The sequence below is a fragment of the Plecotus auritus genome (assembly GCF_963455305.1).
Source record: "Plecotus auritus genome assembly, chromosome: 5".
Classification (NCBI taxonomy): domain Eukaryota; kingdom Metazoa; phylum Chordata; class Mammalia; order Chiroptera; family Vespertilionidae; genus Plecotus; species Plecotus auritus.
In genome coordinates this window covers 139,450,308-139,477,668 of record NC_137776.1, presented here as the reverse complement: position 1 = coordinate 139,477,668, position 27,361 = coordinate 139,450,308, and the positions used below count along the sequence as shown (strand labels likewise).

Sequence of the window (27,361 nt, the reverse complement as noted above, 5' to 3'; positions counted from 1 at the left end):
ACAAAAATTCATGCACTCGGGGTGGGGAGGTCCCTCAGCCCGGCCTGCACCCTCTCACAATCCAAGACCCCTCAGGTAGGGTCCCTAGGCCTGGCCTGAGATCAGGGCCTATCAGGGCTTTCCCTCCCTGGGCTGCAGGCAGCTGGCCCCATCCCTGTACTGCCACTGCTTGCCATCTGTGCAGCACTATCCCCCCTCCCCTGCCACCGGTAGCCTCCCTCTGCAGGCGACAGGCTGGGGTGCAATGGCTTGGCTGGCCTGGGCCTCCCTCTTTCTTTGCTGGGGGGGCGGGGCCAGCCCTGCAAGGGGCTGTCTGCCTAACTGATCTCCCCTAACCGCTCGTCTACCTACCTGATCACCCCTAACCACTGGTCTGCTACCTGATCACCCCTAACCCCTCTGCCTGCCTGCCTGATTGCCCCTAACTGCTTGCTTGGGGGCGGGGCCAGCCCAGCGAGGGGCTGTCTGCCTACCTGATCACCCCTAACCACTGGCCTGCCTACCTGATCACCCCTAACCACTGGTCTGCCTACCTGATCACCCCTAACCCCTCTGCCTGCCTGCCTGATTTGCCTGATTGCCCCTAACTGCTTGCTTCCGGTTGGTCAGCCTCCAGTCATTACTGGTCGTTACAATCCAGGGTTTTTATATATTAGGATAATGATCAGAAAGTTCTAATGAAAATTTTCCCTGAAAATATTGCCTTCAGCCAAGTAGTCTTTTGAGAATAAAATAGGCAGACATTCTCAAACATTAAAGGAAACAACAAGCATGGAAACTCGAAAAATAGAGCATTCAAAAATCCTTCATCATGAAATAAAAAGAAAATACTGAACAAGGAAATTCAACTAATCAAAACATACTGAGATCTTGGAACTACATTTGTTAAATTCTGAGGGAAAGAAATTGTGATCTGAAAATCTTGAAGCTAGCCAAGAAATCCCTCAAGTAGAAAAACAAAACACAAGTATTCTCAAGCAATTAAGTATGCAAAAACTCAGGGAATACAGCACCTATAGTTTGAAAAGATTACCTGACCATGAAATTCAGTCAATCAAGAGAATGATCAACAAAGGAATGAGAAGCCACAATACTGGTAATGAGGACTAAAACTGCTTAAACAGAAAACTAAACAAAGGAGGACAGAATATAAATATTAGAAATCTTGACAACATAGCACAGAATACAATAAACCCAAAACAGGAGGTGGAAAAAAAGTTAAAGGGGGTTAATTCCCTCATCTTCTATTCCAGAGAGCCAATAAGTAATGCTCTCAAAATTGAAATCTGTAGTTTAAAAAACAACTTGTCCAATTTGTTTGTGTTCTTTAAAATCTTTTTCTTGCCTAAACCGGTTTGGCTCAGTGGATAGAGCATCGGCCTGCGGACTGAAGGGTCCCGGGTTCGATTCCGGTCAAGGGCATGTACCTTGGTTGCGGGCACATCCCCAGTGGGAGGTGTGCAGGAGGCAGCTGATTGATGTTTCTCTCTCATCGATGTTTCTAACTCTCTGTCCCACTCCCTTCCTCTCTGTAAAATATCAATAAAATATATTAAAAAAATAATAATAAAAAAAAATAAAATCTTTTTCTTTTTACTTAATTCACGTCTCTTGCAATCAAGAAGCATTTACCTGATATTCAGCAATTCCTTCACTTCTTTTAAATTCAAGTAAAACTAAATAATTCTATATAATAAAAGGCTAATATGCAAATTATCCCCTTGACCAGGAGTTTGACCAGGGGGCGGGGCCAGCCCTCCAACTACCTGCAGACCCTCCCCCTGAAAGGCCCCTCCTCTAAACGGCCCCCCTCACAGCGATCGGGGGTGAGGCCGGCTGGAACCCACCCATGCACGAATTTGTGCACCGGGCCTCTAGTTATTTCAGAATAACACAAGGAATGAGATCCCATTTTATAAAATATTTCTGCATATTTATACAGTTTTTAGAAGTGCATAGAACAGGGCTTGCCAGACATATGAATTTACTAGAGGCACGGTGCACGAAATAATGCATGGGTGGGGTCCCTAGGCCTGGCTGGTGATCAGATTCCCCGCCTCCCCCCCTCCTCCTTCCCTCACCACCCATGTCTGCCGCCACCCACCCCCGGTTCCTGGCCCCAATCAGGCAATCAGGGCCTGCTGGCCGGGAAAGGGACTGGGAGGTTGGCGGGCCAGCCCCGCCCCGATCTGGGTGGGGGGGGGGGAGACAATCAGGGGTGTGGCTGGCCTGGGGGAGGGGCCACGGGAGGTTTGGGCCCTGATTGGGCCAGTTGGCCGCCGCAGTGCATTCCAGTCATTCCAGTAATTCTGGTCACTTGGTTTTTATATTTATAGATAAGAATCACCTGGAGGTTGCTAGGCCCCGCCCTTAGAGATTCTGAATCAGTAGATCTGTGATAGGGTTCAAGAATCTGCTCTTTTTGGCACTAACTGGTTTGGCTCAGTGGGTAGAGCATCGGCCTGCGGACTGAAGCGTTCCGGGTTCAATTCTAGTCCAAGACACATGCCCTGGTTGAGGGCTTGATCCCCAGTAGGGGGTGTGTAGGAGGCAGCCAACCAATGATTCTCTCTCATCATTGATATTTCTCTCTCTCCCTCTTCCTTCCTCTCTGAAATCAATAAAAATATCTATACATAGAAGACCCTAATATACAAATAGACCAAACAGCGGAACAACCAAACAACCGAACAACCAATTGCTTTGACGTACACTGACCACCAGGAGGCACATGTGGAACATGGCGGGCATCGGCAGCAGGCAGCAGAGTGCGGAACATGGTGGGCATTGGCCTCAGTAGGATAGTGGAGCAGATGAGTGGGGGCGCCAGTCCAAAATGGGGCGCCGGTCACTGTTATCAGGGCGAGCCTCTGGTGGTTACTGAAAATTCTTTGTTCCCGCACACCGCAGTCCTGCCTGGTGCTCACACCCGCTGCCAGCACCGGCCCCGCTTGCACCCGCTGCCAGCGCCGGAACCATTACTTGCACTTGTTGCCGGTGCCCAGCGCTGGCCCCGATCTCTTGGCGCTGTCAGCGGGTGGGAGCGGCGGCTGCTGGCCCTTATCGCCCCTCAGGGTTTCTCCACCTCCCCCAGCTCCTGAGGAGCAATTGGGGCCGGCAGCCACCTCTTGCACCCTCTGCCGGTGACAGCCTCGCTTGCACCCACTGCTGGTGACGGCTCCAATCACTCGGCGCCATCAGCGGGTGCAAGCAGGGCTGGTGCCATCAGCGTGTGGGAGTGGCAGCAGTGGGAGTGGAGCTTCCAGCAGATAGGAGACCGGGGGCCATGGCGGGAGGGGCCGGGCAGAGGCGCGGAGGATGGGCCGAGACTTGCCCCCATTCCCACCGCAGCCTCGCGGCCAACAGTTCAAGATGCACGAATTAGTGCACTGGGCCCCTAGTATTAAATTTAAAAAAAAGAATCTGCTCTTGTAACAAGCTCCTGAGGCCAATACTATCATTCAACCATAATGAGTAGCTTGGCACAGAGAAATCCAGGGAATGAAATTTACCTACTTGAATTTCAATGTACTGAAACATAGCATGATTTTATTTTAAACTTCATATTTTCTTAGGTATTCTTTAATTTTTAAAAATAATGTTTAATTTTTACCCAAACATTAAAAATCATTATTCTAAAAAGTTAGAACAAACATTAACCCATTAATATCTATAATTTGTACAAAAGCTTTATCTGAGATCTTTAACTTTTCTTTTTTCCTCTGAAAAGCTGAACCATGTTTTATTAAACTCACTTACTCCAAAGAAAAGTTACAAGAGGCCCTTAGCTAGTTTTGCTCAGTGGATAGAGCATCAGCAATGGACTGAAGGGTCCTGGGTTCAATTCCAGTCAAGGGAACATGCCCAGGTTGCAGGATCGATACCCAGTAGGGGGCATAGAGGAGGCAGCCAATCAATGATTCACTCTCATCACTGATGTTTCTATCTCTCACTCCCTCCCTTTTCCTCTCTGAAATCAATAAAAATAAAAGAATGTCACATAGACCTCATTTTCAAAAAAAAGTTACAAGAGTTTTTCTAGTGTTACAATGAAAGATACTGATATTTGCTATTTTAAAAAGAGGTATATATTTTCCTATCTTTCTAGATTTAGGTAAATTTAATATTTAACACTAGTGTACTAATTCAAGTTGTATCATTGGTCAAACCTATTGGAAATGTATGAAATGTATAAAAAACCTAGGCATTCCATAAGGACCAAAACAGCCCATTCAATAATAGTTTGAAAACATGAGGGCAATGTTATTATATAATACTTCTAAGTATAATACCATTTATTACATTTGGGCCTTCAGTATACTACAATATTTCTTTTAAACAATTATGACCCTTTTATTTTATTTTTTATATTTAATAAATCTTTATTGTTCAGATTATTACAATTGTTCTTCTTTTTTCCCCCCATAGCTCCCCTCCACCCGGTTCACACCCCATCCTCTGCCCTTACCCACACACCCCCACTGTCCTCATCCAAAGGTGTATGATTTTTGTCCAGTCTCTTCCCACACCCCCCACAACCCTTTCCCCAAGAATTGTCAGTCTACTCCCTTTCTATGCCCCTGATTCTATTATATTAACCAGTTTATTCTGTTCATCAGATTTTTTATTCACTTGATTTTTAGATTCACTTGTTGATAAATATGTATTTGTTGTTCATAATTTTTATCTTTACCTTTTTCTTCTTCTTCTTCTTAAAGAATACCTTTCAGCATTTCATATAATACTGGTTTGGCGGTGATGAACTCCGTTAGCTTTTTCTTATCTGTGAAGCTCTTTATCTGACCTTCAATTCTGAATGATAGCATTGCTGGGTAGAGTAATCTTGGTTGTAGGTTCTTGCTATGCATCTCTTTGAATATTTCTTGCCACTCCCGTCTGGCCTGCATAGTTTCTGTTGAGGAATCAGCTGACAATCGTATGGGTACTCCCTTGTAGGTAATTAACTGTTTTTCTCTTGCTGCTTTTAATATTCTCTCTTTGTCTTTTGCTCTTGGCATTTTAATTATGATGTGTCTTGGTGTGGTCCTCTTTGGATTCCTTTTGTTTGGGGTTCTGTGTGCTTCCTGGACTTATAAGTCTATTTCTTTCACCAGGTAGGGGAAGTTTTTGGTCATTATTTCTTCAAATAGGTTTTCAGTATCTTGCTCCCTCTCTTCTTCTGGCACCCCCATAATTCAGATGTTGGTACGCTTGAGGTTGTCCCAAAGGCTCCTTACACTATCTTCAAGTTTTTGGATTCTTTTTACTTTTTGTTTTTCCGGCTGAGTGTTTTTTGCTTCTTTGTATTTCAAATCTTTGACTTGATTCTTGAGATCCTCTAGGCTGCTGTTGAATCTTTGTATATTATTTTTTATTTCGGTCAGTGTATGCTTAATTTCTAGTTGGTCCTTTTTCATATCCTCGAGGGTCTTGTTAAATTTATCAGCCTTTTCTAGAAAATTCTTGAAAAACCTTATAACCGTGGTTTTGAACTCTATATCCAGTCGTTTCCTTTCTCCATTTCTTTCATTTGTGATCTGTTTCTTTGTCTCCACTTTTTGGCTGCTTCCCTGAGTTGATAGAGTGGCTTTGTGTGCTAGGTATCCTATAGGGCCAAGTGGCTCAGCCTCCCAAGTTACCTGAGGTGCACACTCTTGGTGCACCCCTTTGTGGGCTGTGTGCACAGTCTTGTTGTAGTTAAGCCTTGATTGTTGTTGGTATCACTGGGAGGAATTGACCTCCAGGCCAATTGGCTGTGAGGATCAGCTGTGTCTATGCTGGGAGAACTTCTGTGCTGGAGACACCCTATGAGACAAGAGTTGCTTCAGTGGGGCTTTGGTGCTCACTGAGTCTACCCCCTGAGTGTGTCCCTTATGGATCTGAAGAGTTTTAATCTTGATGGTTCCACTCTGACCCCTGGATACACTGGCTCTTGGAGGTGCTAATATAGCCTCTGCCTGAGGCCACCAAGCAGGAGCTTGGGAGAGATCTGCAGATTTCTCTTCTTTGTTTGGGTTTTGGAGGTGCCCAGATGAGGCCCAGCTGTGAAGCAATGCAATCTGCTGCAGGGCCTTGGGCCTTCTTTTGGATGTTCTGGGTTTCACTGACTCAGCTGCAGTTTGTTAGGTAAGGTTAAAATTCAAAGGACCAGGTATTTACATGCAAAAGCCTCTGCACACAGCTTGGATGGGGCAGAGTCTCAGGGCGGAGACAACAACTATAGCTTCGTGGGGCGGGATCTCAGGGCAGAGCATACAGCAATGACTTCCTGTCAGCCCTGCCCTAAGAGGCCCCTGGGTCTCAGTGTCCCTCGGTAATCGCTGCAAGCACCTCTGAGAGAAAACCGCCCTCGAGTTTCACCCGCTGCCAGACAGTCCAGTTTCTCCCGGTATGAGTCTGGGTCCCCAGAGTCTCGCCCGTAACTAGAGTTCAGAGCAGTCAGGAGCTTTCGTCTCCCACCCGATTGAGAAAGCCAAACGCGTACTCAGTTGCCAGCGCTGTCCGCGTGCGCGCGCCTGAGTACCTCTGCTTTCCGCAGCTCCTGTGAGTCTCCGTATGCTTTTCTCTTTCCTTCAAGATGTAGAATTTCCACTCAGCCAGCCTTCCTGTGGTTCTGGATGATGTCCGTTTTGTCCTTTCGTTGTAGTTTTGAAACTGTTGTGTGAGGCAGCAGTTTAGGTGTTTACCTATGCTGCCACTTGGTTTCTCTCCAATTATGACCCTTTTAATAAATTAATTTAAAACCTTACTTTAATATAGTTTTATGGTCCAATGCCACAGATCCAGAGCAAAAAGAAATAATGGGGAAACCAAGATGGTGGCATAGGTAAACACCTAAACTGCTGCCTAGCACAACAATATCAAAACTACAACTAAAAGACAAAATGGACACCATCCAGAACCACAGGAAAGCTGGGTGAGTGGAAATTCTACAACTAGAAGGAAAGAGGAAAGCACATTGAGAATCAGAGGAGCTGCAAAAGGCTGAGGTTTAGAGACGCGCGAGTGTGCGGAGAGGACGGGGGGCTGAGGGCACGGGCGGCTGAGTGCGCGGCTGGCTTTCTAAAGCGGGAGGAAGACAAAAGCTCCCAACGGCGCTGAAGTCCTGTTCCGGGTGAGTTTTTGGGAACTCAGATCATTCAGGGAGAAACTGGACTGTCAGGAAAAGAGAAAGTACACTGAGACTCAAGGGAGCTGCGGAGGCAGAGGTCCCGAGGCACACGCGTGCAGAGAGGACTGACTGCTGAGTGCATGGGCGGCTGAGTGTGCGGCTGGCTTTCTAAAGCTGGAGGGAGACAGAAGCTCCCGACTGTGCGGAACTCCAGTTCCGGGTGAGTTTCTGGGAACACAGACTCATTCGGGGAGAAACTGGACTGTCTGGCAGTGGATGAAACTCGAGGGCGGCTTTCTCTCAGAGGTGCTTACAGTGATTACCGAGGGACACTGAGACCCAGGGGCCTCAAAGGGCAGGGCTGACGGGAAGCCAAGGATGTCTGCTCCACCCTGAGACACTGCCCCATCCAAGCTGAGCACAGAGGCTTTTGCAATTTTGCAAGTCTTGTCTCATAAGGGTGTCTCCAGCTCAGAAGTTCTCCTGGCGTAGACACAACTGATCCTTCACAGCCAATTGGCCTGGAGGTCAATTCCTCCCAGTGATACCAACAACAATCAAGACTTAACTACAGCCAAAACCGGTTTTGCTCAGTGGATAGAGCGTCAGCCTGCGGACTGAAAGGTCCCAGGTTCGATTCCGGTCAAGGGCATGTAACTTGGTTGCGGGCACATCCCCAGTAGGAGGTGTGCAAGAGGCAGCTGATCGATGTTTCTCTCTCATCGATATTTCTGACTATCTATCCCTCTTCCTTCCTCTCTGTAAAAAATCAATAAAATATATTTAAAAAAAAAAAAAAAGACTTAACTACAACAAGGCTGTGCACACAGTCCACAAAGGGGTGCACCAAAAGTGTCCACCTCAGGTAACTGGGGGAGGGTGAGCCACTGGGCCCTATAGAACACCTACCACACAAAGATACTCTACCAACTCAGGGAAGCAGCGAAAATGTGGAGACAAAGAAACAGATCACATATGAAAGAAATGGAGGAAAGCAAACGACTGGATATAGAGTTCAAAACCACAGTTATAAGGTTTTTCAAGAATTTCCAAGAAAAGGCCAATAAATTTAGCGAGACCCTCAAGGATATGAAAAAGGACCAACTAGAAATTAAACATACACTGTCTGAAATAAAAAATATTATACAGAGACCTAACAGCAGACTAGAGGATTGCAAGAATCAAGTCAAAGATTTAAAATACAAAGAAGCAAAAAACACTCAACCAGAAAAGCAAAAAGAAAAAAGAATCCAAAAATTTGAAGATAGTGTAAGGAGCCTCTGGGACAACCTCAAGCGTACCAACATCAGAATTATGGGGGTGCCAGAAGAAGAGAGAGAGCAAGATACTGAAAACCTATTTGAAGAAATAATGAGAGAAAACTTCCCCCACCTGGTGAAAGAAATAGATTTACAAGTCCAGGAAGCACACAGAACCCCAAACAAAAGGAGTCCAAAGAGGACCACACCAAGACACATCATAATTAAAATGCTAAGAGCAAAAGACAAAGAGAGAATATTAAAAGCAGCAAGAGAAAAACAGTTAATTGCCTACAAGGGAGCACCCATACGAATGTCAGCTGATTTCTCAATAGAAACTATGCAGGCCAGACGGGAGTGGCAAGAAATATTCAAAGAGATGCATAGCAAGAACCTACAACCAAGATTACTCTACCCAGCAAAGCTATCATTCAGAATTGAAGGTCAGATAAAGAGCTTCACAGATAAGAAAAAGCTAACGGAGTTCATCACCGCCAAACCAGTATTATATGAAATGCTGAAAGGTATTCTTTAAGAAGAAGAAGAAGAAAAAGGTAAAGATTAAAATTATGAACAACAAATACATGTCTATCAAGTGAATCTAAAAATCAAGGGAATAAAAAATTTGATGAACAGAATAAACTGGTGAATATAATAGAATCAGGGGCATAGAAAGGGAGTGGACTAACAATTCTTGGGGAAAGGGTTGTGGGGGGTGTGGGAACAGGCTGGACAAAAATTGTACACCTATGGATGAGGATAGTGGGGGGCAAGTAATGGCAGAGGGTGGGGTGGGAACCAGGTGGAGGGGAGATATGGGGGGAAAAAAGAGGAACAATTGTAATAATCTGAATAAAGATTTATTAAATAAAAATTTTAAAAAAGAAAGAATGGTATGGACCAGACTTACAAAACAAAATGGTATGAGTTGGACTTGGAAAAGATTCTGCAAACTAGGAATAAAAATGTTACCTAAAAGTTATTTGGGAACCCTGGCCAGTGTGGCTAAGTTGGTTGGAGCATCATCTTATACCCCAAAAGATTGCTGGTTAGATTCCCGGGCAGGGCACATACCTAGGTTGCTGGTTTGATCATACGTTGGGTGCGAATGGGAGGCAACAAATCAATGTTTCTCTCTCTCTAAAAAAATAAAACATATATACTTTTAAAAAGTTATTTGGGTAAGAAGGAAACAAACTCATTGACAAAAACAGGTCGACTTTGTGTAGCTTTCACTAGATGAGTTTATATATAATTCCATTCAAAGGTAAAAATTTCATGAATAATCAGTCTACACCAGAAGAAAGGCCTGATTTAACTCTCCACCTTATAATAATACTAGAGGCCCAATGCATGAAATTCATGTAAGAGTAGGCCTTCCTTCCTCTGGTTGCCGGCACCGGCTTCCCTCTGGCATCCAGATACCCGGGCTGGCTTCCCTCCAGCGGCCTGCCGGCACCTGGGACCCGGGCTTCCCTCTGGCCCTGGCTTCGTCCGGAAGGATGTCCAGAATGACTTCCAGTCTAATTAGCATATTACCCTTTTATTATTATAGATTTACCTCCAAAATTATTTTAAGTTTAGTAGCAGAAAAACAAAATGCTAACAATAATTTACAGGAATAAGTATTGCTAGAATTAGAATCCAAAAGCTCTTGAGTAGCTATAAATGACCCTCTAAGAAAACTGGATTGGAAAATAATCAGAAATACTAGTAATATCTTGGGAGAGTATAACTAATCAAATATAAACTTAAAAGTAGAATATCCCAATTTTTCCTAAATTTCTATATTTTTAACAATTTTTGTTTCTACTAAAAAACCCTAAAACAATTAATAAAACTTCAAATTCTATTTTCAGATTAAAAGTACTAAGTACTTTCATCATGATTCATCTTCTAAAGAACATGACAACACATACTTTTCCTCTCTTAACCAAAGAAATGTTTTTAAATCTAGAATAAAGCTTTAAAACTCATTTTAGAGATTTCTCTAGTATATTTATTTAAAAATATATAAGAACTATATTATAGTTATTAATAATGTTGTTTCTTACCAGGATCTGCTAATCCTGTGGTCTCTAGCAGTATGTAATCAAATTTCCCCTTCTTCTGCATCAAATTCTCAATAGCTCTAAGGCCATTATCCCTGGAGAATACCAAAATATACTATTAGGTATTGACCTGAATATTTTAAAGCAAACATTACAAAAATTTAAAAATATATTCAGCAATCTGAGACAAAATATCTTTAGGCATGTGAAAATTTAACTCAATTCCAAACTTCTATCAAAATGCCCATCCAATATTTACCAGTGAAGGGAAAAAATAGATGCATATATACTGATAAATAAAAAAAAATCAGATACATGATAAGTTAATACTTAATTTTACTAAAATTAAAAGCAGAGGAAATGTTTACTATACCTGACTATAAAATAAGTCAGAACCTATTATTTGTATGTCTTTTGAAAAAAATCAACATTGCAAATAATAATAAAATTTATGAATTACAGTAGTTTAATATAACAGCTAAAAGGATACTACTGGTAAATACCATTTATCTCTGTTTTAAATTAGAGTACTAGGTTTTTATTTCCCTTTTTCCTTATAATATAAAAAGTACAAGAAAATAATTAACGGATGCATTTTGGTTGTTTAAGAAAACCTATTATGACTTTAGCCTTGTTAATACATTTGACTCAAAGTCCAACACCTAAGGTAGTAAATGATGTAGAGAAAATTTAATTCACTAGAATATACAAAACTCACAGTGCAGTTGTTAATTTTCCTAATTCACTCAACAAATACATGAGTGACTGCTATGTGTCAGATCCTTTTCTAAGTTCTGTGGTATATTAGTGAATAAAATAGATAGTCCTTGGAAAGAACTATAACTGGTGAAAAATAATGTGAGGATTTTCTCTTTTTTTAGTAGTCATTCATTTTTGTTTTTAGAGGATGAAGTCTTAGAACAAAGACCAATAACTTACTAAACTCAGGCCATTTTTCACAGATAAAATAAGACTTTTATGCACTACGGAGATTAAATAAACCCTGACATAAAAAAAAAAAAAACTCAATAAAAGGACCAAAGTATTAGAGCATGTAGACAAAGAAATAAGATAGCAATAAACACTTTAAGTCTATTTTCTGTTTGAAAATACAATGAAGCAGAATGTGTAAATTCAGTAAAATTACTTAAGAAAATCAAAGCTGGAAATATAAGCAGTTAACATTTACAGTAAACCAAGAAGGACAATGTAAACACATTCCTCACTTTACTGAACAGCACAGGCAACCGTTTCTAAGTTCCAGCCATTCTTCGTAGAGCTCTCCACCTTGGCTCACAGCTAAGGATTTCTCCACTGCACTTCCTGAAATAATTAACAAGAAGTACTCTTTAAATTATATTCATGAGCAAACCAAAAAAAAATATCTATATATATATAAAAGGCTAAGTGACTGACTGTCCGACCGTCCGAATGACTGGCCAGTACATATGATGCACACTGGCAGTCCTATATAATAAAAAGCTAATATGCAAATTGACTGAATGGCAGAACGACCGGTTGCTATGATGTGCACTGATCACCAGGGAGGCAGACGCTCAACACAGGAGCTGCCCCCTGGTGGTCAGTGCACTCCCACAGGGGGAGCTCCACTCAGCCAGAAGCCGGGCTCATGGCTGGCGAGCACAGAAGCGGTGGCGGGAGCCGCTCCTGCCTCCACGGCAGCACTAAGGATGTCTGCCTAAGCCATAAATCGGACATTCCCTGAGGGTTCCTGGACTGCGAGAGGGCACAGGCCAGGCTGAGGGACTCCCTGAGTGCACTCATTTTCGTGCACTGGGCCACTAGTTTAAAAATAAATGTTGACTCGCGCATGTGCAATACATATAAAGCTCTTGCTGGCACCAATCTAGACAGAGTAGGAATATTCCTACCTGAAACCATTTTGGGACATTGTCAGTTATGTTGCTTTTGCTCGAGTTCAAAGAGCATGTGACGTTACAGTTCAAGTTGTAAATACTTCATCACAAGGGAAATTAGTCAGGTACTCTGAAAGTGTTTTTACTCTTCATGTGGTATACAGGGATATATGAGAATAAGTTTAATCAATTTATGAGTCATTGTTTTTATCAATGTTTTTATATCATGTTTTTGTATCATGTGTGTTGTTTTTATATCATGTTTTTGTTGTTTATATATCATGTCTTTGTTGTTGTTATATTATGTTGTTATTTATTAATCAATTTATATATTATTTTCATATACATTTTGTTAATTTTCTTTCATCTCTGAGACTTCTATTATAGAGAAAGGGCGAATAGCGATATTAAAATATTTCTTCTAATTAATTTCCTTTAAATGTGCATGAATTCATGCACTGGGCCACTAGTGTGTGTGTATATATATATATATATATATATATATATATATATAGTTGATACTTAACAATGGAGAATTCAAAGCAAAAAATGCATTTTATAACTTTTATTCTATTCTATTCATGCAGCCTCCTTATCTTAATCTATACTAACTCCAACTTATTTTAGCTTTCATTTCTTACAAAGGATTGAAGTCCCTAAGGAGACAAGTCTAAAATTAATGAATCATACCATGGCACTCTTTCTTGTTTGTGGTCAACTTTCTAGATAGTGTGTTTTAAATATTAGTTTGCAAATGCCCTTCAATCTCTTAAGGTTCTTATATATATTTTTCTTTTCATTCTTCCTCTAAATTGTTTTTGTTTCTATTAGTCTACTCAGTATTCCCAATGTGAGTAAAAACCTTGGTTCATTTGAGGAAGTTTGCTTAGCCAGGGAATCAATGTGCTCACTTAAATATTAAATTTAGTTTCCTAGCAATGCTTACTTGAGAAAAAATATATTTGAGATTCTTATACACATAAGAATAATATAAGAATGCTTTTCAAAAGTCTTATTTTTTCCCCAATAAAGAAATATGCCATAGGAATAAATGGCAGCAGAATACACAGACATGTCCCGAGCCTTGTCCCGGATCAGAGAGAAAGAACAGCTGAGGGTCACACAGAGAGGGTTTGTAGGTGAGTTGAGGGACAGCTATACTCCAGGAGACGGTGGGGACTGCCAGATGGGGCTCCCCTGACTGGGCAGGCCACACTGCTGCTGGGTTCCCTCCCGGAGTGACCGGCTCGGACACAAAGACTGTGCCATCTTGAAGGGGAAAGTGGATGTTATCAGAAGCCTGAAAATCTACAACTGCGGCACCCATGGAACAGCTGCAAACCCCAGGGCACCGGTACCCAAGTGGCGCAAACACGCAGATTCAGAGGAGATCTACACTCCACCATGGAAAGGTCAGATTTAGCCTGGGATAAGGAGAGAGGGAACTACATAACCAGACACCCAGAGAAGAGAGACCATGGGGAGACAAAGAAACACCCGACATATGAAAGAAAAGCAAGCATTATCAGAAAAGGAAGTAAACGAAATGGAGGCAAGCAACCTGCCAAAGAAAGGATTCAGTGAAATGGTCATAAGGTGGCTAAAACAACTTCGACAATATGTGTAAGACCCAAGAGGAAATGAAGAAGAACCAAGAAGAAATGAAAAATGACATCGCTGCTGTAAAGAACTCAATAGAAAGCATCAAGAGTAGACTAGAAGAAGCAGAGGACCGCATCAGTGATCTAGAAGACAAGGTAGGAAAATATACCCAAGTACAGCAGCTTCTAGAAAAAAAATTAAAAAGCAGGAGGAGAGCCTAAGGGAACTTTGGGACAACACGAAACAAAACAACATCCGCATAATAGGGGTTCCAGAAGGAGAGGAAACTGAGCAAGGAATAGAAAACCTGTTTAAAGAAATGACAGAAAACTTCCCTAATATAGGGAAGAAAAAACCCACACAAATCCAAGAAGCTCACAGAGTCCCAAGCAAAATGAACCTCAAAAGACCAACGCCAAGGCACATTATAATTAATTGGCAAACACCAACAACAAACTAAGAATCTTAAAAGCGGCCAGAGAGAGACAGAAAGTTACCTACAAAGAAACCCCCATCAGACTAGCGACTGATTTCTCAACAGAAACTCATCAGGCCAGAAGGGAATGGAATGAAATATACAAAGTCATGCAAAGGAAGGGTCTGAGTCCAAGAATACTGAAACCAGCAAGGATATAAATCAAAATTGAAGGTGAAATTAGGAGCTTCACAGAAAAAAAAGGACTAAGGGAATTTATTACCACCAGACCAGCAATGCAAGAAATGCTAAAGGGTCTGCTGTAAAAAAAAAAAAAAAAAAAAAGGAAGTGAAGAAAGAACACAGGGGTAAAGAATAGGAATGGCAACAAAAAAGCACCTATCAATAATAACTTAAAATGTAAATGGATTAAATGCCCCAATCAAAAGACATAGGGTAACGGAATGGATACGAAAACATGACCCATATATCTGCTGTCTACAAGAAAGCCACCTCAGAAAAAAAGACGCACACAGCCTGAGGGTGAAGGGATAGAAAAAGGTTTTTCAGGCAAATGGAAATGAAAAAAAAGCTGGGGTAGCAATACTTATATCTGACAAATTAGATCTCAAAGTGAAGGACATAACAAGAGATAAGGAAGGCCATTTCATAATACTAAAGAGAGCAATCCAACAAGAAGAAATAAGTCTGGTAAACATATACACACCCAAAACAGGAGCACCCAAATGCATAAAAAAAAACTCCTGGAGGATATCAAGGGAGAGATTGACAGCAATACAATCATAGTAGGAGACTTTAATACCCCACTATCATCATTGGACAAATCCTCTAAACAAAAAAATCAGCAAAGAAACATCAATCCTATATGACTCAATAGACCAGATGGAATTAATTGACATCTTCAGAACATTTCACCCCAAAGCCACAGAATATACATTCTTCTCAAGTGCACATAGCTCATTTTCAAAGATAGACCATATGTTGGGTCATAGGCAGTCTCCTCAAATTCAAGAAGATAGAAATCATATCAAGCATCTTCTAAGACCACAGTGGCATAAAACTGGAAATCAACTACAATAAAAACAATCCAAAAAAATCGAACACATGGAGACTAAACAGCATGCTTTTAAACAATGACTGGGTTACCAGAGAGATCAAAGAAGAAATAAAAAACATCATGGCAACAAATGACAATGAAAACACAACAATCCAAAATCTATGGGACACAGCGAAAGCAGTCTTGAGAGGGAAGTTCATAGCTCTACAAGCCTACTGCAAAAAACAAGAAACAATGGTAATAAATTACCTAACCCTACAACTCAAAGAGTTAGAAAGAGAGCAACAAGAAAAGCCCAGTGTAAGCAGAAGGAAGGAGATAATAAAGATCAGAGCAGAGATAAACGACATTGAGACCAAAAAAACAATACAAAAGATCAACAAAACCAAGAGCTGGTTCTTTGAAAGGATAAACAAGATTGATGAACCTCTAGCCAGGCTCACCAAGAAGCAAAGAGAGAGAACCAAATAAACAAAATCAGAAATGAAAGAGGAGAAATAACAACAGACCCCACAGAAATACAAAGGATTGTTAAAAAATACTATGAACAACTCTATTCCAACAAACTGGACAACCTGGAGGAAATGGACATATTCCTAGAAAAGTATAACCTTCCAAAACTCAATCAGGAAGAATCTAAACAGCTCAATATGCCAGTAACAATGGAAGAAATTGAAGCAGTCATCAAAAAGCTTCCGGGAAACAAAAGCCCGGGGCCAGACGGCTTCACGGGAGAGTTTGACCAAACATTCAAGGAAGAACTAAAACCTATCCTCCTCAGACTATTCCAAAAAATTCAAGAGGAAGGAACACTTCCAAGCTCAGTCTATGAAGTCAGCATTACCCTAATACCAAAACCAAATAAAGACAACACAATGAAAGAGAATTACAGGCCAATATCCCTCATGAAAGTAGATGCCAAAATCCTCAACAAAATTCTAGAAAATCAGATCCAACAGTATATCAGAGAGATCATACACCACGACCAAGTAGGATTTATCCCAGGAATGCAAGGATGGTACAATATCCGCAAGTCAATGAACGTGACACATCACATTAACAAATTGAGAGATAAAAATCACAGTCATATCAATTGATGCAGAAAAAGCATTTGATAAAATCCAACACCCTTTCTTGATAAAAACTCTCAACAAGGTGGGAATAGAAGGATCATACCTCAATAAAATAAAAGCCATATATGATAAACCCACAGCAAACATCATACTCAATGGGCAAAAACTAAAACCATTTCCCCTAAGAACAGAAACAAGACAGGAATGCCCACTCTCACCACTCCTGTTCGACATAGTACTGGAGTATTAGCCATTGCAATTAGACAAGAAGAAGAAAAACCCGAGAGAGAAACCAAGATGGCGGCATAGGTAAACACCTTAACTGCTGCCTAGCACAACAATATCAAAACTACAACTAAAAGACAAAACAGACACCATCCAGAACCACAGGAAAGCTGGTTGAGTGGAAATTCTACAACTAGAAGGAAAGAGGAAAGCACAGTGAGACTCAGAGGAGCTGCAAAAGGCTGAGGTACAGAGATGCGCGGAGAGGACTTGCGGCTGACTGCGTGGCTGGCTTTCCCAAGCAGGAGGAAGACAAAAGCTCCCGACTGTACTGAACTCCAGTCCTGGGTGAGAGTCTGGGAATCCAGACTCATTCGGGGAGAAACGAGACTGTCAGGAAAAGAGAAAGTACACTGAGACTCAGGGGAGCTGTGGAAGGCAGAGGTCCCGAGGCACGCGCGCGCAGAGAGGACTGGCTGCTGAGTACTTGGGTGGCTGAGTGCGCGGCTGGCTTCCTAAAGCGGGAAGGAGACAGAAGCTCCCGACTGCGATGAACTCTAGTTCCAGGTGAGTTTCTGGAAACCCAGACTCATTTGGGGAGAAACTGGACTGTCTGGCAGTGGATGAAACTCGAGGGCGGCTTTCTCTCAGAGGTGTTTACAGTGATTACCGAGGGACACTGAGACCCAGGGGCCTCAAAGAGCAGGGCTGATGGGAAACCAAGGCTGTCCACTCTGCCCTGAGATGCTGCCCATCCAAGTTGAGCACAGAGACTTTTGCAATTTTGCAAGTCTTGTCTCATAAAGGTGTCTCCAGCACAAAAGTTCTCCCAGCGTAGACACAGCTGATCCTCACAGCCAATTGGCCTGGAGGTCAATTCCTCCCAGTGATACCTACAACAATCAAGACTTAACTACAACAAGGCTGTGCACACAGTCCACAAAGGGGTGCACCAAAAGTGTCCACCTCAGGTAACTGGGGAGGCTGAGCCACTGGGCCCTATAGAACACCTACCACACAAAGCTACTCTATCAACTCAAGGAAGCAACTAAAATGCGGAGCCAAAGAAACAAATAACAAAAGAAAGAAATGGAGGAAAGCAAACAACTGGATATAGAGTTCAAAACCACCGTTATAAGGTTTTTCAAGAATTTTCTAGAAAAGGCTGATAAATTTAGCGAGGCCCTTGAGGATATGAAAAAGGACCAACTAGAAATTAAGCATACACTGACTGAAATAAAAAATATTATACAGAGACCTAACAGCAGACTAGAGGACCGCAAGAAAGAAGTCAAAGATTTGAAATACAAAGAAGCAAAAAACACTCAACCAGAAAACCAAAAAGAATCCAAAAAGTTGAAGATAGTGTAAGGAGCCTCTGGGACAACCTCAAGCGTACCAACATCTGAATTATAGGGCTGCCAGAAGAAGACAGAGAGCAAGATACTGAAAACCTATTTGAAAAAATAATGACTGAAAACTTCCCCCACCTGAAGAAATAGACTTACTAGTCCAGGAAGTGCAGAGAACCCCAAACAAAAGGAATCCAAAGAGAACCACACCAAGACACATCATAATTAAAATGCCAAGGGCAAAACACAAAGAGAGAATATTAAAAGCAGCAAGAGAAAAACAGTTAATTACCTACAAAGGAGCACCCATACGATTGTCAGCTGATTTCTCAACAGAAACTATGCAGGCCAGACGGGAGTGGCAAGAAATATTCAACGTGATGCATAGCAAGAACGTACAACCAAGATTACTCTACCCAGCAAAGCTATCATTCAGAATTGAAGGTCAGATAAAGAACTTCACAGATAAGAAAAAGCTAACGGAGTTCATCACCGCCACACCAGTATTATATGAAATGCTGAAAAGTATTCTTTAAGAAGAGGAAGAAGAAGAAAAAGGTAAAGATAAAAACTATGAACAACAAATACATGTCTATCAACAAGTAAATATAAAAATCAAGTGAATAAAAAATCTGATGAACAGAATAAACCGGTGAATATAATAGAATCAGGGGCATAGAAAGGGAGTGGACTGACAATTCTCAGGGGGAAAGGGGTGTGGGGGTGCGGGAAGAGACTGGACAAAAATTGTACACCTATGGATGAGGATAGTGGGGGGCAAGTAAGGGCAGAGGGTGGGGTGGGAACCGGGTGGAGGGGAACTATGGGGGGGAAAAAGAGGAACAATTGTAATAATCTGAATAATAAAGATGTATTAAATTAAAAAATAAATAAGTAAAATAAAAGCGCTAAAAAAATAAATAAACAAACAAAAAAAACCCCCGAAAGACTCCATCAAAAAACTAATAGACTTAATAAATGAATTCGGCAATGTAGCAGGATACAAAATTAATGCCAAGAAATCTATGGCATTTCTATACAGCAATAGTAAACTTACAGAAAGAGACTAAAAAAGCAATCCCATTTACCATCGCACCAAAAAATTAAGATACTTAGGAATAAACCTAACCAAGGAGGTAAAAGACCTATACGCAGAAAACTATAGGACACTGAAAAAAGAGATAGAGGAAGATGTAAACAGATGGAAGAACATACCATGTACATGGATTGGTAGAATCAACATCATTAAAATGTCCATACTACCCAAAGCAATCTATAGATTCAATGCACTCCCCATTAAAATACCAACGGCATATTTCACAGACCTAGAAAGAACTCTCCAAAAATTCATCTGGAATAAAAAAAGACCCCGAATAGCCACAGCAATCCTGAGAAAAAAGAATAAAGTAGGAGGGATCTCAATACCAGATTTCAAGCTGTATTACAAAGCCACTGTCCTCAAAACAGCCTGGTACTGGCACAAGAACAGACATACAGATCAATGGAATAGAATAGAGAATTCAGATATCGACCCAAACCACTATGCGCAATTAATATTTGACAAAGGAGGCATGAACATACAATGGAGTCAAGACAGTCTCTTCAATAAATGGTGTTGGGAAAATTGGACAGATACATGCAAAAAAATGAAACTAGACCACCAACTTACACCATACACAAAAATAAACTCAAAATGGATACAGGACTTAAATATAAGACGGGAAACCATAAAAATACTAGAGGAATCCACAGGCAGCAAAATCTCAGACATATGCCGAAAGAACTTCTTCACTGATACTGCCCCTAGGGCAACGGAAGCCAAAGAGAAAATAAACAAATGGGACTACATCAAAATAAAAAGCTTTTTCACAGCAAAAGAAACCATCAACAAAACAACAAGAAATCCCACTGTATGGAAGAACATATTTCAAATGTTATCACTGATAAAGGTTTAATCTCCAACATCTACAGGGAACTTATACAACTTAATAAAAGGAAAATAAATGATCCAATAAAAAAAATGGGCAACAGATCTAAATAGAATCTTTTCGAAAGAAGACAGAAGGACGGCCAAGAGACACATGAAAACATGCTCAAAGTCACTAATTATCCGAGAGATGCAAATCAAAACGACAATGCGGTACCATCTCACACCTGTCAGAATGGCTATCATCAACAAATCAACAAACAACAAGTGCTGGAGAGGATGCAGAGAAAAAGGAACCCTCGTGCACTGCTGGTGGGAATACAGACTGGCGCAGCCACTGTGGAGAACAGTATGGAGTTTCCTCAAAAAACTAAAAATGGAACTCCCATTTGACCCAATGATCCCACTTCTAGGAATATATCCCAAGAAAATAGACACACGAATCAGAAAGGATATATGCACCCCTATGTTCATAGCAGCACAATTCACCATAGCTAAGATTAGGAAACAGCCTAAATGCCCATCAGCAGATGAGTGGATTAGAAAACTATGGTACATCTACACAATGGAATACAATGCTGCTATAAAAAAAGAAGGAATTCTTACCACTTGCAGCAGCATGGGTGGACCTGGAGAGCATTATGTTAAGAGAAATAAGCCAGGCAATGAAAGAAAAATACCACATGATCTCACTTATTTCCAGAAAATAAAGAACATTATAACCTGATGAATAAAAAGATAGATACAGAGGCAGTAAAGCACCAAACAGACTGTCATATTACAGCGGGAAGGTTGGGGAGTGTTGGGAAGGGAGGGAAATAGATCAACCAACGGACTTGTATGCATGCATATAAGCACACCAATGGACACAGGACACTGGGGGGGTGGGATGAGGTCATGCAACAGGGGGTAGGGGAGGCTGGGGGAAGGTCAATGGGGGAAAAAAGGAGATATATGTACTAATATATGTAATATTTTAAACAATAAAAAAATAAAAAAATAAAAATAAAAATAAAAATCTAAGAGGCAAAAAAAAAAAAAAAAGAAAAAAGAAATACACCAAAGCCAGGAAAGCGTTCTAAACGTCCAGTAACACAAACAACCAAAAAATTTTTTTTTCATTCATATATTTTTTGTTTATATTTCAGTTAGGAACTGACAAAGAACTTTGAAAGGGGTTTCCACAGAATTCAGGGTGTAGAGAACATCAATAAAATGTGAAGGAAAGTATTATGAATGCTGTAAAGGACAAATTGTGAAAATGACCCAGAAAGAATGAAAAAAACTAGTAAGAAATAATGTTATCAATATCCAAAAGATCAGTTAATTAGAAGCCAAAATATAAGACTGTGATTTAAAAATCTTGGGATTTTAATTTTGTCTAACAGGACTTTTCTCTTTAGTTTACTGGAACCAGAAACCACAATTAACCGACAGGCCTCCCATTCTGTTCATAAAAACTAGATCTTTTACTAATTTACAACCAAAAAAAAGAGTATACCTTATGAAATATCCCACAGAAGTTACATTTTTTGGCTAAAACTGAGCCTTTATTAAAATTCACACTTAAGAAGAAAAACGTATAAAAGTAATAAAGAACTGTAGTTTTATACTGCTTATAGATTTTTTTTTTAAACTACAGTTCAACATTAAAGACAAAAAATGGAATGTTTAATGCATGTATTTTCACTGCTAACTGAAGTTTTTTGAAGATAGAGACCATATATTCAATGTATTTTTTAAATCTTCAGTTTTAATTGCTTTGCAGATAAACAGTCAACTAGGAAACCTTACAATAAATGAAGCATTTTTAAATTTTTCAAAAGCCGATACTAAACAATATAATCAGTACAAAAGTTCTTTCATATCACATATCATAGATTTTTACTTTTGGAGTAATTTATTTCATGTAAAAATTTAATTTCATTGATATGAATTTGAAAGTTATATAAAATAAAAATTTATAGAAACTATTTAATTTCAGTATTCAAAATCTGTCCAAAATAAAACTTGACAGAAATTAATCTCATTCTTCCAAAACTATCCACATCAACATATTCACATTATAATGCATTGCATTTTCATTTTTAAATATGGAATATCAAGTCACAAGTGGAATGAACTATCTTATAAATTCTTGCAGCATAGCATTTGTTGAACTTGACTTACCTTCCCCAAATTCATTTAAAATAACTGCAACTCTTTTACTGTGTTGCTCTGTCAAAATATAGTTCAGAAGTGTTGTCTTCCCAGCACCTATAAAATACGTTTTATAGATCTTATAAAATAACAAAATTTCAAGATACAAAAAGATAGTCATGATGGTTTTAAAAATATTATTTAATTAAGTTTATTCCAGAGGAAGATTAAAGTACCCTTTGAAAGGTATTAAAAATGTTTTGTTGACATAACATTTTTTATAAATACTCCTATAAGTTGGATCACACAGCTTTCTTCAATCTCATTATGACAAAAATAATATGGCTTTTACATAGTTTATAATACAAGGGTTTTAAAATTTTCTATTAAATAAAAAAATATTGAAGTAATAGCTTCCAAAGAATAAAGTACTCATGTAGTTTATACAATGTTTAAATCCTTTTGCATGATGACAATGTTTCTTAGCCAAAAATATATAATTTTATTCCCTAAAACGTACATAAAGACCTTTTATTTCAACATCCATCATTAACCAGACACAAATTCAAACTGACTATATGTCTACTTTTAGTATGCTTAAAGCAACATATAAAATTGATTTTATATATATGTATCACACACACAAAATAAAGAATGGATGTAGGAAATAATGAAAGACAGAATATTCAGTCTTTAGAAAGATAAACTCATAAAGCTACACTAACTTTATCCAGTAGGTGGCATATTAAACCTAATGTGTTCAGCTGAAGTAGAAGAAAAACATGTCTTGTGAGCCATAGAGAGCAAAGTTCATAGAGAGGGGGAAAAAATCCCAACTGCACAGTACTGTATTTCAACTGTATAAATATATCATTTATTTATCTATTTTTCTGTTGGTGGACATTCGTTTGTTTTTAGTGTTTTGTTATTACAAGTACTTGTACATATCTTCTGAAATGGATTTACAAGATTTCTAGGAATTTACAGAGTATTAGGGTATTAATATCTTCAACATTTCTAGGTCATGTTCCTTTAAAAACTGAAGGATGGAAGGCTTGTGTTTAGAGTGCTCTATGTAGGAAGCTCAATGTCACTGAAGTGTGAAGTATAGAATGGAAGGGACATACCTTGAGGAGGCAGGGCCATGAAGAAATTCTTAAAGCCAGTCCAAGAGTAAGACAGAGGCCCTGGACATGAGTGCTGCACTAGGTAGTGGCAGTGAAAATGGAAAGGAAGGGGAGGTTGTAAGAGATCTTATAAAATTACTAAGGCTTAATAATTAACTATATTATGAAGCAAAAGACTTTAACATGTAGCTCATTCAAAAGCTACTATGGACCAGATTTTATGCTGGACCTTGGTGAAAAGAGCACAAAATAGAAATAAACTGTCTCTACCTTCATGCAGCTTAAAGGCATTCACTGAGATAGGAAGGGAAATTCAGATCAATAAAGAGGCAATTATGTCACAGGATGAAACATTTAACAGATGTATAAGATGTTATGGAGCACCTAAGAGGACATCTAGCCAGAAGAATAAGAGTAAGAAGAATATACAAGGGCCTGGCTGGTGTGGCTCAGTGGTTGAGCATCGACCTATGAACTTGGAGGTCACAGTTTGATTCCTGGTCAGGGCACATGCCTGGGTTGCTGGTTCAATTCCTCGTGTGGAGCATGCAGGAGGCAGCCAATCAATGATTTTCTCTCTCATTATTGCTGTTTCTATCTCTCCCTCTCCCTTTCTCTCTGAAATCAATAAAAATATATTAAAAAGAAAAAAAGAAGAATATACAAAGGCTAAAGTTCTTGGTACCGTTTAGAAGTAGGTCAATGTTGGGTCACAGTTTTGCAGGCTGGAGAGCTTGTCAAGAGCCAGACAATACAGGATCTTGTAATTCACGTTAAGGAATATGAACTTTAACCCAAATGGAAACCACGGAATAGTGTGACACAATCAGATTAACATTAATAAAGACCATTAAGGCCAAAACACACAGAATATATTAAAAGGGCATCAGGACTCAAAACTAGTTAGGAAGCTCTTAGGCGATTGGGATCACAGGAGCAGGAGGATTTCAGGTGGATGATAACATGAAGTCTTGGACATGCTGAGTTTGAAATGTCTGTGGAACATCAAAATAAAAATTATCTGGGTATGAAGTTCAAAGAATGGACAGAGGAGAGGAAATTTTTAAAGAAGAAACCAGAGAATTAGGTGGAAATATTGGAAGAAAAATGTGATAGAAGCTGCAGGAACAATGTTTCAAGAAATAGAAAATGAAGATCAAGAATAAGCAGTGAAACTATGCCCTAGATTCAACAAAAGGTTGCTGGCATGAGCCTCACTCCTAAGTTTCAGACCATTATCTCCAATGTTCTACTGACCTACCAGTATGCAAAATGAAGAAGGCCAGAGGGGCAAGTCGAACTATACTGTTTTGAACAAGGAATTTGTAGCATCTAGGAATGGTATTATTTCCCCAAATCATTTCACTTTTTTTACATTTCTTAACTCGCCCCACACTTTTAATATGGTCATGTATTTATTCTAGCCCTTATATTTAACTGTAAGGCTTACAAATAATACTTCTCAAACTTTTCCAATTAAGTACCTCTAGTGTAAGCGCATAAACTGTCCTTCAGGAAACTGTAGCATGTTTACAAACCTATGAATTCAAGTGTCCCAGTGCATTCTTGAACGACCTCAGTTTAAAGAAATACAGCTTGCTTCCGGTCAAGATAACAGTGTAGGTAAATGTGGTGCTCACATCCTCCCACAAGCACATCGAAGTTACAACTACACTACAGAACAACCATCATTCAGAACCTCCTGAAACTGAGCTGAATGGAAGTCCTAAAACTTCCCAAACCTGGTGACGGAAATAGACAAGTCCAGGAAGCGCAGAGTCCCAAACAAGATGAACTCACACCAAGACACATCACAATTAAAATGCAAAAGGTTAAAGACACAGAGCGAATCTTAAAAGCAACAAGAAACAAGCAGTTGCCTACAAAGGAGCCCCCATACGACTGCTGATTTCTCATCAGAAACTTTGCAGGCCCGAAGGGATCAACAAGAAGTATTAAAAGTGATGAAAAGCAAGAACCTCTAACAAAGATTACTCTACCGAGCAAAGCTATCGTTTAGAATCAAAGGACATACAATGAGCTTCCCAGTCAAGAAAAAGCTAAAGAAGTAGGTCACTGCCAAACCAATGTTACATGAAATGTTAAAGGGTCTTTTTTAAGAAGAAGGAAAAAACAAACAATATGAACAATAAAATGGCAATAAATAGATACCTATCAACAATTGAATCTAAAAAAACCCACAAAATTAAGGGACAAACAGAACAAAAACAGACTCATAGATACAGATGGGTGTTGGGAGGATGGGTGAAAAGGGTGGAGGGATTTAGAAGTAGAAATTGGTAGTTACAGAATAGTTATGGGGATGTAAAGTACCACATAGGGAATACAGTCAGTCATATTCTGATAACTGTGTATGGTGTCAGATGGATATAAGATTTATTTGGATGATCACTTAGTAAGTTATATAATGTCTAATCACTGGGGTGTACACCTGAAACATAATATTGTGTGTCAACTGTAATTGAAAAAAATAAACGATTAAAAAGCAAAAAAAAAAAAAAAGAAAATGTCTTGGAGGGCAGAGTTTTTATTCTTACTTTTTCTCCTACAGTGCTTTAAAAACAGATCTCAAACAAAAGAAAAAAAAAATGTTTGAGAGAGGTGGTATTTCCAGGAACGGCTGGAGGAGAACGGCTTGAGGGGAAGGGGAATTTACTGGGGCCTGCCCCTTGTGTGGAGCATTTTACTGATAGGACATTCTTTAATGGCAATAGACTTACAAGATAGGTATTTCCGGCCCCAGTTTGCAGATGAGAAACTCAGAGAGGTGACCGGTATTGTTTGCATTTTCAAATGAGGTAGATAAGCTTCAGAAAGGTAATTTGTTAAAGGTCACGGGCATAGTTTGGGGGCGGGTCCGGGCTTCAGACCGCAAAACCAGAACTAGTTTCAAAATGCGAGGTTCATTTTGAATCTCACATGATAAATGTGAATCGGGGAGCCAGTGGCCCAGCCCGTACCTCCAGAGGCATTTGCTGTGGGCCGGTGGCCAGAATGCCTAAAATCTGTGAGCCCCCCAAATCCCAGGACACAAGGGTTCTCTGACCGGGATCGTTAGTTACCTAAATACCCGGTGATAATTGTGACTGGGATCTTAGCGCCGGGGCCAGGCTTTTCCTCCTGCTCTCTTTGCTTCGCCTCAATGGGGACCAATTCAGGACAATCCTCCTCCGCCAGCTCCTCTTCCTCGTCCACAGCGCCAAAGGCCTGTGACATCTCGGCCGGCCGACAGCACGCACACCTCTCCCTCAGCTCGAGAGCTGGGACCGACCAACCCGCTGAACAGCGGCTGCTCACGCCTGGCACGCCACGCCAGGCGCGGTGTTAACGTCATCACGCCGCGACGCCAGGCTCCTCCGAGTCCCGCCCCTTTTACCTGGGCTCGGGCTGAGGACAGCGTCTTAGGCACGCCCCCAGGGCGTTCCCGGAAGCTGGGAGCGGCGGGCGGGGTTGTCTGGGTTCGTAGAGGAGCCCAGCTCTGACCCTGTCACCGGGTGCGCCGGCCGCCTGCCGCTTTAATAGCTAATGGCTGGTGAAGGGGCTGAGGCCAGGCTGGTTGGAACCTGGAGTGGGTAGCCTGACGTAAACAGCTCCCACAGGGCATAGACTTTATCAACTTGACATTAAATTATTTTTTTAGTCTAATTAAAAAAATACTTTGATTCATAAGGAAAAAAATGGAAGGTTATAGCAATACAATGTTAGTTATAATATGTATACCTGACGAAATAACCAGTGAAACCTTTTTCTTTTTTATAATTACATATATGTATATCTTTACAATGTACACACATTACTTTTATTTATTGTTCTTTGTCACTATTTGTTTGAATCTTAGGTAACCTAAGTTCATTTTCTATATTCTTTGGTTCATGACACTCTCTCATTAATCCATGGATAGCCCTCCTTTGTATTTATATATACAGTGTCCCCCAAAAATGTATACACACTTTAACAGCTGATAGCTCAATTTTGAAAATGAAATGTATTTTAATAAACACGACCTCTATGATTATTCAAAGTGTGTGTGTACATTTTTGGGGACACCCTATATTTATAATGAACTCCTTTGCCCTCACCCCTAAACCAAGAACATTACCAATA

At 40.2% G+C, this 27,361-nt stretch overlaps 1 protein-coding gene across 1 annotated transcript in view; it reads right to left on the bottom strand.

The window, feature by feature from the left end:
- The window catches only part of LOC308249186 (zinc-regulated GTPase metalloprotein activator 1C), a 58,750-nt gene extending 32,176 nt beyond the window's left edge, over positions 1-26,574 (bottom strand). The window contains exons 1-4 of the mRNA XM_080670081.1: positions 26,320-26,574; positions 22,140-22,226; positions 11,648-11,744; positions 10,425-10,516 (exon numbers count right to left, since the gene is read on the bottom strand). Of these exons, the coding sequence (XP_080526207.1) occupies positions 10,425-10,516; positions 11,648-11,744; positions 22,140-22,226; positions 26,320-26,473 (430 nt within the window). The 5' untranslated portion in view covers positions 26,474-26,574. The remainder of the gene's footprint in view (positions 1-10,424; positions 10,517-11,647; positions 11,745-22,139; positions 22,227-26,319) is intronic.
- Positions 26,575-27,361: the final 787 nt, after the last annotated feature.